General features: G+C 35.6%; 1 protein-coding gene across 2 annotated transcripts in view; it reads left to right on the top strand.

The window, feature by feature from the left end:
* ankrd12 (ankyrin repeat domain 12) overlaps positions 1–12,403 on the top strand; it is a 52,959-nt gene that overhangs the window by 29,767 nt on the left and 10,789 nt on the right. Inside the window, exons 2-8 of one of the 2 annotated variants that reach the window (XM_077222096.1) lie at positions 5,218–5,331; positions 6,381–6,531; positions 7,799–7,870; positions 9,835–9,981; positions 10,670–10,873; positions 11,788–11,930; positions 12,132–12,279. In XM_077222096.1, coding sequence (XP_077078211.1) covers positions 5,272–5,331; positions 6,381–6,531; positions 7,799–7,870; positions 9,835–9,981; positions 10,670–10,873; positions 11,788–11,930; positions 12,132–12,279 — 925 coding nt within the window. In that variant the 5' untranslated portion in view covers positions 5,218–5,271. The remainder of the gene's footprint in view (positions 1–5,217; positions 5,332–6,380; positions 6,532–7,798; positions 7,871–9,834; positions 9,982–10,669; positions 10,874–11,787; positions 11,931–12,131; positions 12,280–12,403) is intronic. The other variant, XM_077222097.1, reaches the window with a different exon arrangement.

The following is a 12,403-nucleotide window of genomic DNA, read 5'->3' as shown; positions in this document are numbered from 1 at the left end:
ATTATATATAATATATAGGCATTTATATTGTGCCAATACTAATAAAATGTACATTTAGAATATTATGTGTTAAATAATGTTCTTAGTCTTTCCTTTCTGTAACGGCTGCGGCTCAGACAAAAGGTAAAAGAGTTAACGTTGAATTAAATGCCAGATACAGTTTGTTTAACCAAAAAAAAAAAAACAAGCAATAATAACTAAGGAATAAACCATGCAGTTCACTGGCATAAATGTAGAGTGCCACATTTTTACTTTTGAAATGTGCAGTGCTCATTTATTTAATTAAATCATTGCATTTTGAAGTTTAATAATCACGTTAGACTGTACCACAATTCCTGTTTTTCTAACGTTTGTTATATTATTTAAGATATTTAAGACTTCTGGCCTTAAATTTCATAAAACTAAGACTTTTTAAGGATACTTTTTGTACTCGTACACATGCACCTAAATACGTTTTACACTCGTACAGATCTATCTTAATTCCAAATGCGAGTGAAATGCATGCACTATTATGATCCCTGACTTACCACATTAATATAGAATGAAATTGATGTCCAATATTGGAATAATCCATTTATAAAATGTGTTGTTCTTTCCTTTTCCCACTTTTCCAAAGCTGTTTATTTGTCCGTGGCGGGGTCAAGAGGGGACACAAAGCCGTGATGTTGCCCTGTGCCGTTGTAGACGTGGTGATGCCACACTGGGTGGTTTGTTGGTCAGGCTGGTGGGAGAATAAATCAGAGCCGTCAGTCGTTCCACTGCCGGTGTCCCAGTAGAGACGGCAGTCCGAGGTCACACGCTGGAGGGTTTCGAGCGCTCTGTTTGTGTTTCCATTCCCTGGTTCTGCCCCCTGCCTTTCTGTGTGCCTGTTTTTGCCTTCGTCTCGTGTCTCGGTGGCAGGAATAAACCTAGTCATTTGCCTCCCCAAAGTTCACTGAAATATTTGGAAGTTTGCTTGCACTGGTACAATCCTCCCATGCGTGTACTTCCAGAATAACCTTGATTGTTACTTTGGGACTCGGTTGATGTAAACAGAGTGTTGTAATCGTGACTGCAGAGTTCGTTTCTTATGCAGAAAGCTGAAAGCTTGACGTCTCTTCGTGATGCTAGGCCTGTGGATGTGAGGGTTTTTATTATAACAGACCTTCATAGGGAATAAACCCATGAAATATTAATGATGACGACTACCCAGAGTGCACACTAAACAATGAACGCTGTTTCCTGGTGTTGAATTTTTCATTTTTGGGTGAAATCTCAAAACGGATGTTGTTAGACATGGAAGGGGCAGAGCACTTTATAGTTTTGCTTTGGGAAAATAGACAAGTAAAACTGTCTAATGCATGTTATTTCAATTTCAGAATAATTATGTGCGCTGCCTTTTTAAACAACTTTGTTGTTAATAATAGTAAATTGTTTACTGGTTAATATTTGTGTTTGAGGGTCATAAATGTTGATTTTGAGTGCTACTTTTAGTATTGGATGCACAGTGTAAAGCCCTTTTACATCAATTTGCTATAATTAAGCCGCATTTTTAAAGGTGATCCTTGAATTAATCATTTTACCTTTCAATAAGTGGTCATCATTTGGTCATTAGGGTGCACTGTTAGGCCTTTATATTTATAATTTAATGTAAAAAAAGTTTCAGATTCAGATCTATAGACTAGGCCTAATCAAATGATAAACTCTAAATCTTTAATTATCTAAATTATCAGCACTAATGCATAAATAATGTGCCATGCATGCGTGATGATGGGTCTGCATGACATCTGGCCTATGCAAGGTAAAACGATGTTTACTAATTACATTTTTTTAATATTGGCTATATCTTCTAGATCATGTAAAAAGCACTCGTCTTGGGAATGTTTTAGTCCTGCAACTCATTGGCTTATTTCTAAATGGGTTTGGTTTGAGCATGATTTAAACTTGTTTTAAAAAGCTTACTACTCCCGTTATAACTTGTTCGCTGAGAGTGAAACTTCAGAGACGGATGGATTATTGGGTTTAAGAGGCTGTGTGGCACGTTTGTAAGCTGAAACACTGAGCGCAGGAAATCTTGTGGTGTATTTGTTACACATTTGTCCCACACTGATGATGCACACGGACAGTGCAGCTCTTTTCTCCTCACCGCCTATTTTTTCTCAGAGAGAGTGACTCAGCTGGTTTTTACTCAGTCCCACTGGGTGTCAGGTGTCGTGGAAATGTTCTTTCCCAGGAGCCTCTGCTCTGTGTCATCTGTTCACATCTCGAGTCTATCGGGGAAGGTATTGTTTAGGTCTGTGAGTCTCTGCTGATTTGCTTTTCATCCAGAAGAGACCCGGCCGCCAGTATCAGATGCTTTTTAATTGCCGACTTTCTCGTTTGTTGCTTTGAGAAATTGCAGAACAAATGTAAAGACGAAGCACTGAAGGCCTTGTGTTCAGCTGCTAGTTTGTGTGAAGCTTGGTTTAATATGTAAACGAATCCTTGTTCTTTAAGCTCTTTAGATTGTGATGATGCAAAAACATGCAGACACTTGGTTTACTGTAGCCATAAAGCAACAGTGGAGATGCATATGTTTCGGTCAACTCAAATATGACTTCAATACAGCTGTGTGTAAAATGTATTGTTATTATTTTGGGAAATTATTATTAAGATGTTTTTTTTGTAAAAATATAGGCAGATAAATGTTTTATTACTAAACTCTTTAATGTAAGTTAGTGAACATAAATGTTTATATACCATGTACCTCAAAGAACCAGCGCTGCTGATAATTTCGATTTATTAAATTGTATTTATTTATTTAATAGTATTAGTGTCCACACCAGCGAACAATAAAGTTCTGTTTATTTTAAGTGCACTGCAGTTTTATCTTTTGTCGCTTTTAAATGCTTGAGCACTTTAAAACAGGGTGGTTCTGATTGGCTGTCAATGAAAAAATCGCTCTCGATATTATTAGTGTTGTCAAAAATGTCGATACGTATCTATACTGAAATATCTGAAACGGTTCCAATACACCTTTTCTGTATTGATACACCGATATCAGCTGGGCATTGTCACTCTCTTCTCTCCGACGGCCTCACGCCCGACCCGCCTCCGCTCACTCACTTGTCTAATTCGCTCCGGTTGAACAATGTTGGTGTTGACCTGAATTTCGGCTAAGGCTATTTCGGTTGCGGGTATTTTGCATAATTTTAGTCATTCCCGCAGGTTTCGTTCTTACATCTAAAGCGCATGCACCACTAATCTATGCAAGCGGCGCTCATATAAAGCCACCTCTCAAACAGCGTGCGAGTACCAAATTAACTTATTGTTCATGTCTTATTGCATTTTAACGGTCAAATACATACAATGTCTGTTTTGCCGAGTATTCAGGTAAATATAGTTTGTTTTGAAAAATAAAGAGAAAATGCATGTTGTGTAACAGTATATTGGATCCGTGGATAAGCTCTTAAAGTGACAGCAGCCTAATAAACCTGCTGCCGTCTGTCATGTTAATCAAAGAACAAATGATGAGAGAAAATCACTCACTGCTCTTGACTGGATAATTTGTGTAGCTTTAATTGTAAGCATTAATCTACATTTTGCAAAGAAGACTATCCAGTGTTATTGTATTTGATTACTTTAATTTCTGTACTAGGCATATTACCTGAATATACTGTTAGACCCACCTGAAAAACCTAAAGCCATGTTTATTTCATGTCTCTTTTTTTAAATTGTATTTATTTTTAGCTATCGTTTTTGTTCTTTTTTTATTACTGACTGTTTACTTACAGCACAGGGATGCTTTATTTGAATTGTTAAACTAAATTTACAAAAAACAGACGAGCTATTACAACAAATTTACGAGATAATAACAAATGATCTGTATTACGATTGGCAGTTTAACTCTAACCCTAGCCATGGTATATGCATATGTTAATCATACGATAGCATGATATAAATCAAAGTGCTGTGGTATCACCGTCCCGCCACAGTACTAGTTGTAATCTCTGTCAGTCGTTTTTAATGCAGTTATTTGTAACGCTGGTGTGATACACATGAGCTGTAATCAGTCAAGATTATAAACATAAGTCCGGTTCCCACTGAATGACCTCTGAAACAGGAAAATAAAGCTCACATGCTCCAAACACACACCCTTGTCATTAGACTGTGTTTTCCCTGTTTGGCTTTTACTGAATATTATTTTTGTTCAAGCAGCCAGGATGTTTGTTTATTGGTCACGTTTAAGAACCAATCAAAACCCTTAGAATGTGTTTCTGGAAGGTTTCTTGTATTTCCTGTAGCTTTTTGTGCTTTCAGTGCACTTTGAATTGACATGTCAAACAGGGTCGAGAACTGCCAAATTTTTCCTGACTTGTCTTAACAATTTCAGATCTGAGATTTCGGAGATGATTGATTGTTGCCGTCTCACAGTTGTTTTCCATACCCAGAGGTTTACGCTGACAGATTGTTTTAAATGTATTTTTGGATCCGCAGCTTTTGAAAAAGAGTCTCTCTAGTTCGTGAAGAGATTTTCCTTGTTTTTTGAGAGTTTTGCCTTAATAATACTCAAAACATTCACAAATTATCATATTCACTACTAAAACTATGTTCAGTAATAATCATAATGCTGATGATTATTATTCGACCTGCACATGCTCAGTATTTTCTTGTATACAAATTGAATTAGAATTGTTGGCTGACTTATTTTAGACATCAATTAATTTTATTTTGTTTCTTTCAAAATGTCTTTATATTTATAAAATACTATTAAGTTGGTAATTGAAAACACTGACACTGAAATATGTTCTTTGAACTTTTGTCAGTTAAATGAAGGTTCAAGAGAATTAACAAATCGCATAAACTTGTTTTTATTGCATTTAGCAAAATGCCCCAACATTTCTGGAAATTGGGTTTTATTTTATTTTATTATTTTATAACATCTATGGCTGCATATTCACACTAAAGCTCCATTATGGAATTGCACATGGATCAAATATAGTTAATACATTGATTATTTTCTAATTGGATACTTTTTAATCTTAGCACAGAACAAAGTCAATTATGAAGTAAGTCTTAATATAATTTGCTTCCAGTATCCGATGCTGGTTATTAAACAACCGTAACATTGGGTGATATTTTATGTTTTCCAATGTCATACGTTCATATTTGTATTCATATTTAGTGGACTGTTTCATCAGTGAAATGCAGTGTTGTATCAGTTTAAGTTCTGATTTGCATCATATGTTTGTGTTTCAGGCCCATGATGAAATCTGTCAGCCGTAGCTGCCACAGCTAGTCATAAGATGCACCATGGCCAAACCAGGATCGGACCGAGATGGAGCCATGGTGGAGAAGACAGCGGGGAAGAAGGTGAGTCGGATCATTCCCGAATATTTTATCCCACTACCTTTTAGCCCAGTTTAAAGATTTAAGCTATTTATGAATTAAAAAAAGTTGTTCTATAATAATATTTATATTAAATAATATTATAATTATTATCGCAACAACAACATTTTATGATGATTATTATTATTATTATAGTAGTAGTAGTAGTATTTAAAATTATATTTAAAATGAAAATATATGTATTCATATTTTTTTCAACCATCTAACTTATAATTTTGTTCTAAATAAAAACTATTATGATTTACATCTTAAAAAAATATATTTTTTTTTTATCCTATGTGTATTTATCATATGATGAGGACATGACAATTAACCGCTTGCTAGTAATTTCATTAGGGTCGGCAGTGGCTCTTTTATTTTCTTTATAGTTGAACATTTAATTTAATTAATAGGACCAGCTCAAAAGATCTTAATCTTATTTTTAGTGCGTTTACGCTGTTACACAAACAGTTTATTATATTAAGATCGAGGCTTTGTGCATACTACGTTACACACAACATGTTTTTGACTGATATTATGTTCTTCTATTAAATATCAAGGTGTATGTTTCTGTCTTTCTCTCAGAGTAAAGAGAAAATCTCTCCGTTTACCAAAATCTAGTTTTTTTAATAATTGAATATTTCATTTTATCAATAGGACTTGCTCAAAAGATCTTAATCTTATTTTTAGTGTGTTTACACTGTTATACAAACCGTTTTTATATTAAGATTACGGCTTTGTGCATACTACGTTACACAGAACATGTTTTTTTTAAAGCAATTTTTTACTTTTTGTACACACCAAGGAGGGGTAAAAAAGTAAATAAAAGAATAGAAAACAAGAATAAATTATAATGAAATAAATAAATAACAATAACACAACCATTAACAACTTTTACATGAGGTCTTACAAGGAGTCGACAACTATGTGATACAAGTAGAAATTGTGGTACAGTCTACTCACAGAACATGTTTTTGACTGATAATATGTTCTTCTATTAAATATCAAGGTGTATGTTTCTGTCTTTCTCTCAGAGTAAAGAGAAAATCTCTCCGTTTGCCAAAACTCCGAAGCTGGATCGGAGTGAAATCCTGGGGAAAGAGGGAAAGTCTAAGTCTTCCATGAAACGGAAGCTCTCCTTCACCGTCAGTCCGCCCCGGAACGAGGAGCGGGACTCCGACACGGGTCAGTTTTGCATTAGCTGTGAAAGTTCTAGTAGCTTGTATCTGTGCCTCACTGCTGCCCCCTTCTTGCCACGTTTAGGACTTGTTTTTATTAGACATGCTGTACTAGAGGATTCTTTGAGGGTGTTATGAAACAGTCAAGCCAGCCTCATCGAATGTAGGGAAGATACATTGGTAAATTTGTAAACGATTTGATAAAAATATAATGTCATTACTTTACTTGGAGCCTAAACTTCTTTTTTTAGTCCCAGTTCTGTGGTTAGTTGCATCATGTGAAGACAAAGGGCATCATGCATCATGTGATGTCTTTCATCAGAGGAACCTTTTCATATTTCCTAGAATTATTGGCGGAAGATTTTGGCGTGTTCGCACCGCAGGAACTAGGAACAATTTTAGTTCTAGGAACTCATTTTCGGGGAACTAAATTGGCTCCTACTTCAGAGTCGGGTCTAAACCATCACTATACGAACTATCAGTGACGTAAGTGTACGCTGATTGGCCGAACGCACGAAACACAGACACCCGCCATTTTCAAAAAGGAATGTATATCCATCAAATAAATATGTATAACTATAGTTAATTACAACTATATATACAACTATAAAAATTTATATATAGTTAATTATTATTTACCTTTTTTTTGTTGTTGAATTACCTACAAAAATAACGATATTGTGATTATTACCATGATTAAAAATGTCTATTGTATAAAAAAAAACATTTCGGTCATACCGCCTACCCTTATTTTAGTATTATTTATATACTATAATAGTATTTATCAATATTTTTAATAAGCTTTTATTTTAATATGTTTGTTTTATACATTTTTTTTATGTGCTTTAGTAATTTTAGAAACTTAAGCTTAAAAATGAGAAATGCAGTAAGTTAAATTTTTTCCATCTATTTTATTTCAGTTGCCAAAAAAATGATTTTATTAGTTTTTAGTTATTAATAACAACACTAATTTAAACAAAACCAATATTAAAGATTTTAAGAAGTACGCTTATTGTGAATTTGTGAGCTTATGCTGGGACTTTTATGTCCTGCTTTTTGGATGGGAATGGATTTAGGTTTGTGATGTCATCTGTGGCTCTTAATATTCATCCCGGAGTCATTGAATCCTCTGCTGTGATTTGTCATTTGAGTGAGGGGCGGAGCCTGTGGGTGTAATCAGTGCTCTGCTCTCCTGTCCCTCCTTCCCATCCACCTCCCGAACCCTGAACCTCCCCCTTCTTCCCCACTCCCGCCTCTCTGCTTCTGCACTGTAGATGACTCTGACCCCGGGCAGTCGAGCGATGTGTGGGGAGAGAGATTACTTCCTCCCTGCAGGATATACGCAGGTAACAGCCTCCGTTAAAGTCGCACAGTAGAGCTGCACGATTCTGGAAAAATTGACAATCAATTTTTTCAAACAGAGATCATGATTCTAAACAGACAGCTTGATAAAATAACATGTACATTACTAGAAGTTCGGAAGAAATATTAACTGCTTCAGTCCATTTCATTTAATTAAATGTTCAACTAATTAGAATTAATATAAAAAAATGGTTTTCATGAATGATTCAATGATTCACTCATAAATAGTTTCATTTTTGGATGAATCAGTGTTCTTGAACAAATCTCTTGAATGAATGATTCAATGACAAATACATTTAACATTCACTTGCCGCCACCTCCTGGTGTAACAATGTAATCGATACAATCGTTATATAAAGCGGCATGTTTGATTTGGTTTGATTTATTAGACAAAATAATAGTGAAAAATACACTCATTTGTCAAGGATAACACAATAAAGCTTAACCAAAAACTTGTTTCCATTGTGGTCCTTGATGTAAAGCACAACTTCACTCCTAGAGACAGGTTATCTTGGCACTGCATACTGATTATACTTACAACGCTACAATAAGAACACACATTATCAAAATTTACATTAATACTTAAACATCCACCCAAAAACATGAATACAAATGAATCACTAAAACAACTTATCAAATAGCCAACTTTTGACTTTCATACTGAAACCAACCGTATTTGGCATACTCTTTATATCTAGAGACAGCTTATTCCATTCCTGGGCCCCTGAGTATTCAAAAGACCTTCGACCGTACATTGTTTTAAAAAAGCATAATGTAATATCCATTAGACTCTGCCTGGTAATATAACAGTGTTTCTCACTTACCCTAGAGATACACATATTAAAATACGAAGGAGCTCTTTTAGTGTACCATCTTTAATTTAAAGTGCACAACTCTACTTTCTATAGGTAACCACTTAAGAAGTCTAAAATGGGAAGCATCAACATGTGTATAGCTATTAAAACCTAAAACCAACCATATCAATTTATTATGAGATCTCTGTAACTTAACCAGCCAAAAACGAGACAAATCGGACATCCAAGAAATGCATGCGTACTCCAAAAAAAGTAATGCATGTTACTTTTAAAAGGGGATTTGCTCTATATTGATTGCTACCGTAGACATCGGTTTACTACCCCAGTAATTCTATGATGATTTGAATATTTGTAACACAGAAATAACGATACTGTGTGGTTGAAAGGACCATTTGTGAAGCCGTTTTATAAATAACCGCTCTCTCTGGAATAAAGGCCAGCGCGAACAGAGATTTGAATTATCCGGTGTTATTTTGTCAAAGGTTTAATAGACAGGTTGTCATTTAGGAATGATACCGCATGGGTGTTTGAATCAAAATCGCGATCTTTTAACGCTTAATCGTGCAGCTCTACACCACAGCAAACTCCTGCTGTGTTGCTCAAACGGTTGCAATCAGTCTGAAGTGCATCGCGGTTCGGCACCGCCTTGATTTGTTTCTCTCCTCCTGGCTCTCCGTCCGACACTGGCTGAAACGAATCTAGTTTCCGTAACCATTTCCGCATGACCTTTTCTGTATGCTAGCCTTTTTGCATCACTCTCAGAGAGACAGTCGACTTTTGGTTGCATCATTTAATGTGCAGTCGTCTCGCGCATTCATTCGCTTTTTATATTGGTGTCATTATAAAAAGCGATTCGGTTGAAGGAAGCACACACACTGACTCTTTCTCGGTTTAACAGCTGCATCTGTTTTAATGGCATGCCTTTCAATAGCGCACAGGGACTCATGGGAACAGTGTTAGATGGGTAATGCATGTGTCTGTCAGGCTGGAAAGTTTCCTTTACAATTCCTCCAGCTGTTTGTTTAAAGGGCATAAATTGCATCAGACGTTGACATTTTCAGGAACTGGGATGCATGAATGCAAGAGGAAAGCTGTGCTCATGCTCTGTTCATCCCTTTTCTTGTTTGCTGCAGACAAAGATGTTCCAGATAAGAAGAAAGTTAAGAAGGAGCCAGGGACTAAGAAGTCGACCCCTGTGAACATTTTGTTCGGCTACCCTTTATCAGAACGAAAGCAAATGGCACTTGTCATGCAGATGACGGCGAGAGACAACAGTCCAGGTAGGAAATAATGAACTCATTATTATTATTATTTTTTTTTATAGCTAAACATGTACTACTGTACACCACCACCAGTGGCTTCATGTCAAAAGCCAGTATTTAAAAATTACAAGGATATTTATATGCCGTGTATATATATTTTCAGTATTTATACCTCACTAGTGCTAATTTAGTTTTGTTTATATACTTTTACAGTATGTATCAATATTTTAATGAGCTTTTAGACTGTGATATGTGTCTTTATGTATCGTTTACTGTATGCGTTATTGTTTTGTGATATTTGTTTTGTCATGGTTGTTTCAATGGGATTCATTTTGCGAAACTATTTATAACTATTATTATAGTTTTGTTATATGCTTTTGCCATTTTGATTTGTTTCTAATATTTCTATTTTGATTTATGTTTTTCAATTTTAGTTTTGGTGATTTAAGTACTTCAACTTATTTATTTTAGTTGCTAGTTTTTCATCAAATATTTATTTGTAAGTTTATTTCAGCTTTATTTCAATTATTGGAGATGTTATTTTTATAATTTTAGTTTTAGTTAATGACTCTCACCATCAGTGAGTTATGATGTAGTAATTTGCTTTCAGAGCGCTCGCTTTCTTTTGTAGTCTAGTCAGGTCAGATTGACAATTCAGATAAACCAAATGTCCTTGACGTTCTGGTTAATCGGTTTGTAATCTCAGATACCACACCGAGCCACCCCTCTCAATCTCCGGCGGTGCAGAAGAAGATCGCTAGCAGCTCGTCCACGCGTCAGAAGGACAAAGTGAACAAACGAAATGAGAGAGGGGAGACTCCCCTGCATATGGCCGCCATCAGAGGGGACGTCAAGCTGGTGAAGGAACTCATCGGCCTTGGAGCAGATGTAAACGTCAAAGATTTTGCAGGTGAGACTGTGTTTTGTGCACATTTACAGGATTACATCACCTGATAACAAGCTGGCTGTTGTTTATTTTCATGTTTTATGAAGTTAAATAATTGTCTCATGTAATTTGATTACTTTTTAACAGTTCACAAATTCTAAAATAATATAGTCATGGTTTCTACTGTAAAACCATAAATCAATATTTAAAATGTGAAATCTACATGAAATTCAGATTAATATCAGCACAAATATCTCCTAATTATGTGTCTTGGGAAGATAATATTTAAATGCTTAGTTTTATGATCAAAGTTCTATAGTTTCAAAACATATGATGCTATCACTATTTACTTTTTTTTTTTTTTCTGTGCCTGAATAATTGTTTGACCTACCTGAAAAACCTGAAAAGCACTGACTATTTCATTTGTCTTTTGTTCTAGTGTATTTATTTGTGCTATTGCTAATTGCTAATTTGGTTATCTGTTGAAAATATTCTTAGCATTGATTGAGCCCTGCATGTCTTCATGTGGCCCAGACTGTGGTGTACTAGTAACAGCCAAAAAAGAAAAATATAATAAACGGAGCAATTCCAAGAGGGTCAGCACACCATCAGTGCACAATCTTTGTTTATGTTTGTTTTTCTAAATAATCAATTTTTTTTTCTACAACTGGAATACCTCATTTTGATTGTTTTCTGATGAGAATTTGCACTAGATTTTGCACATTTTAGCATGGGATAGATTCACACCCCTTTTAGCCAGAGGCTATTTTTCATCTGTAGTCCTGGGACTTCAGCAAAGTGTTAATCATGTTGATAATTTAGAGGCTGTAAAAATTTGCCTATCAAATATGATACTGTTTGCTTTATGGATTAAGCAGTAATCCAATTTGCCATCAAGTAGATTCTCATGAGCTCAAACCAGTTTTTTTTTTCTTCAGGTTGGACGCCTCTCCATGAAGCTTGTAACCTTGGTTACTATGATGTGGCGAAGGTTCTGATTGGTGCAGGAGCGGAAGTGAACACGCAAGGATTGGATGATGACACGCCGCTTCATGACGCCTCCAGCAGCGGACACAAAGATGTGAGTTTTTACTTTATATTATGCCATTTACAGCTAGTGATCAACCTAGTGATTTTAAAAACTTGCTGCACACTTTTGTTAAACGTTGATGACGATTCACTCAAAATGGACTAATATCTGTTGCAAGTATTTGTGAATCTTTCTGATAATCTGATTCACCTGTGTATATTGTCTCTGTCATGTTTTGCCAAACTCTCATAGATTGTGAAGCTGCTCTTACGTCACGGAGGCAATGCCTTCCAGGCCAACAAGAGAGGGGAGAGACCCGTTGATGTTGCTGACTCTCAGGAGCTTGAGCAATTACTCAAGGGAGAGACCCCACTCTCAGAAGCAGAAGAGAGCTCTTCAGGTACAGAGACGTTGGCAGGAGATTTGCCAGTGTTGTTGCTATTGGTATTTCTTTTAAACTTTTCTTTTTTCCGTGTTTAATACAAAGGACTGTCAACATTTGCGGCATGCTATCAGACATCTCT

The sequence above is a fragment of the Siphateles boraxobius genome, unplaced genomic scaffold (genome assembly GCF_051911475.1).
Source record: "Siphateles boraxobius isolate OS27281-9 unplaced genomic scaffold, OSU_SipBor_1 86, whole genome shotgun sequence".
In the NCBI taxonomy this organism is placed as follows: Eukaryota; Metazoa; Chordata; class Actinopteri; order Cypriniformes; family Leuciscidae; genus Siphateles; species Siphateles boraxobius.
Note: the sequence above shows the minus strand (reverse complement) of the source record. Positions and strands in the feature narration are given on the sequence as shown.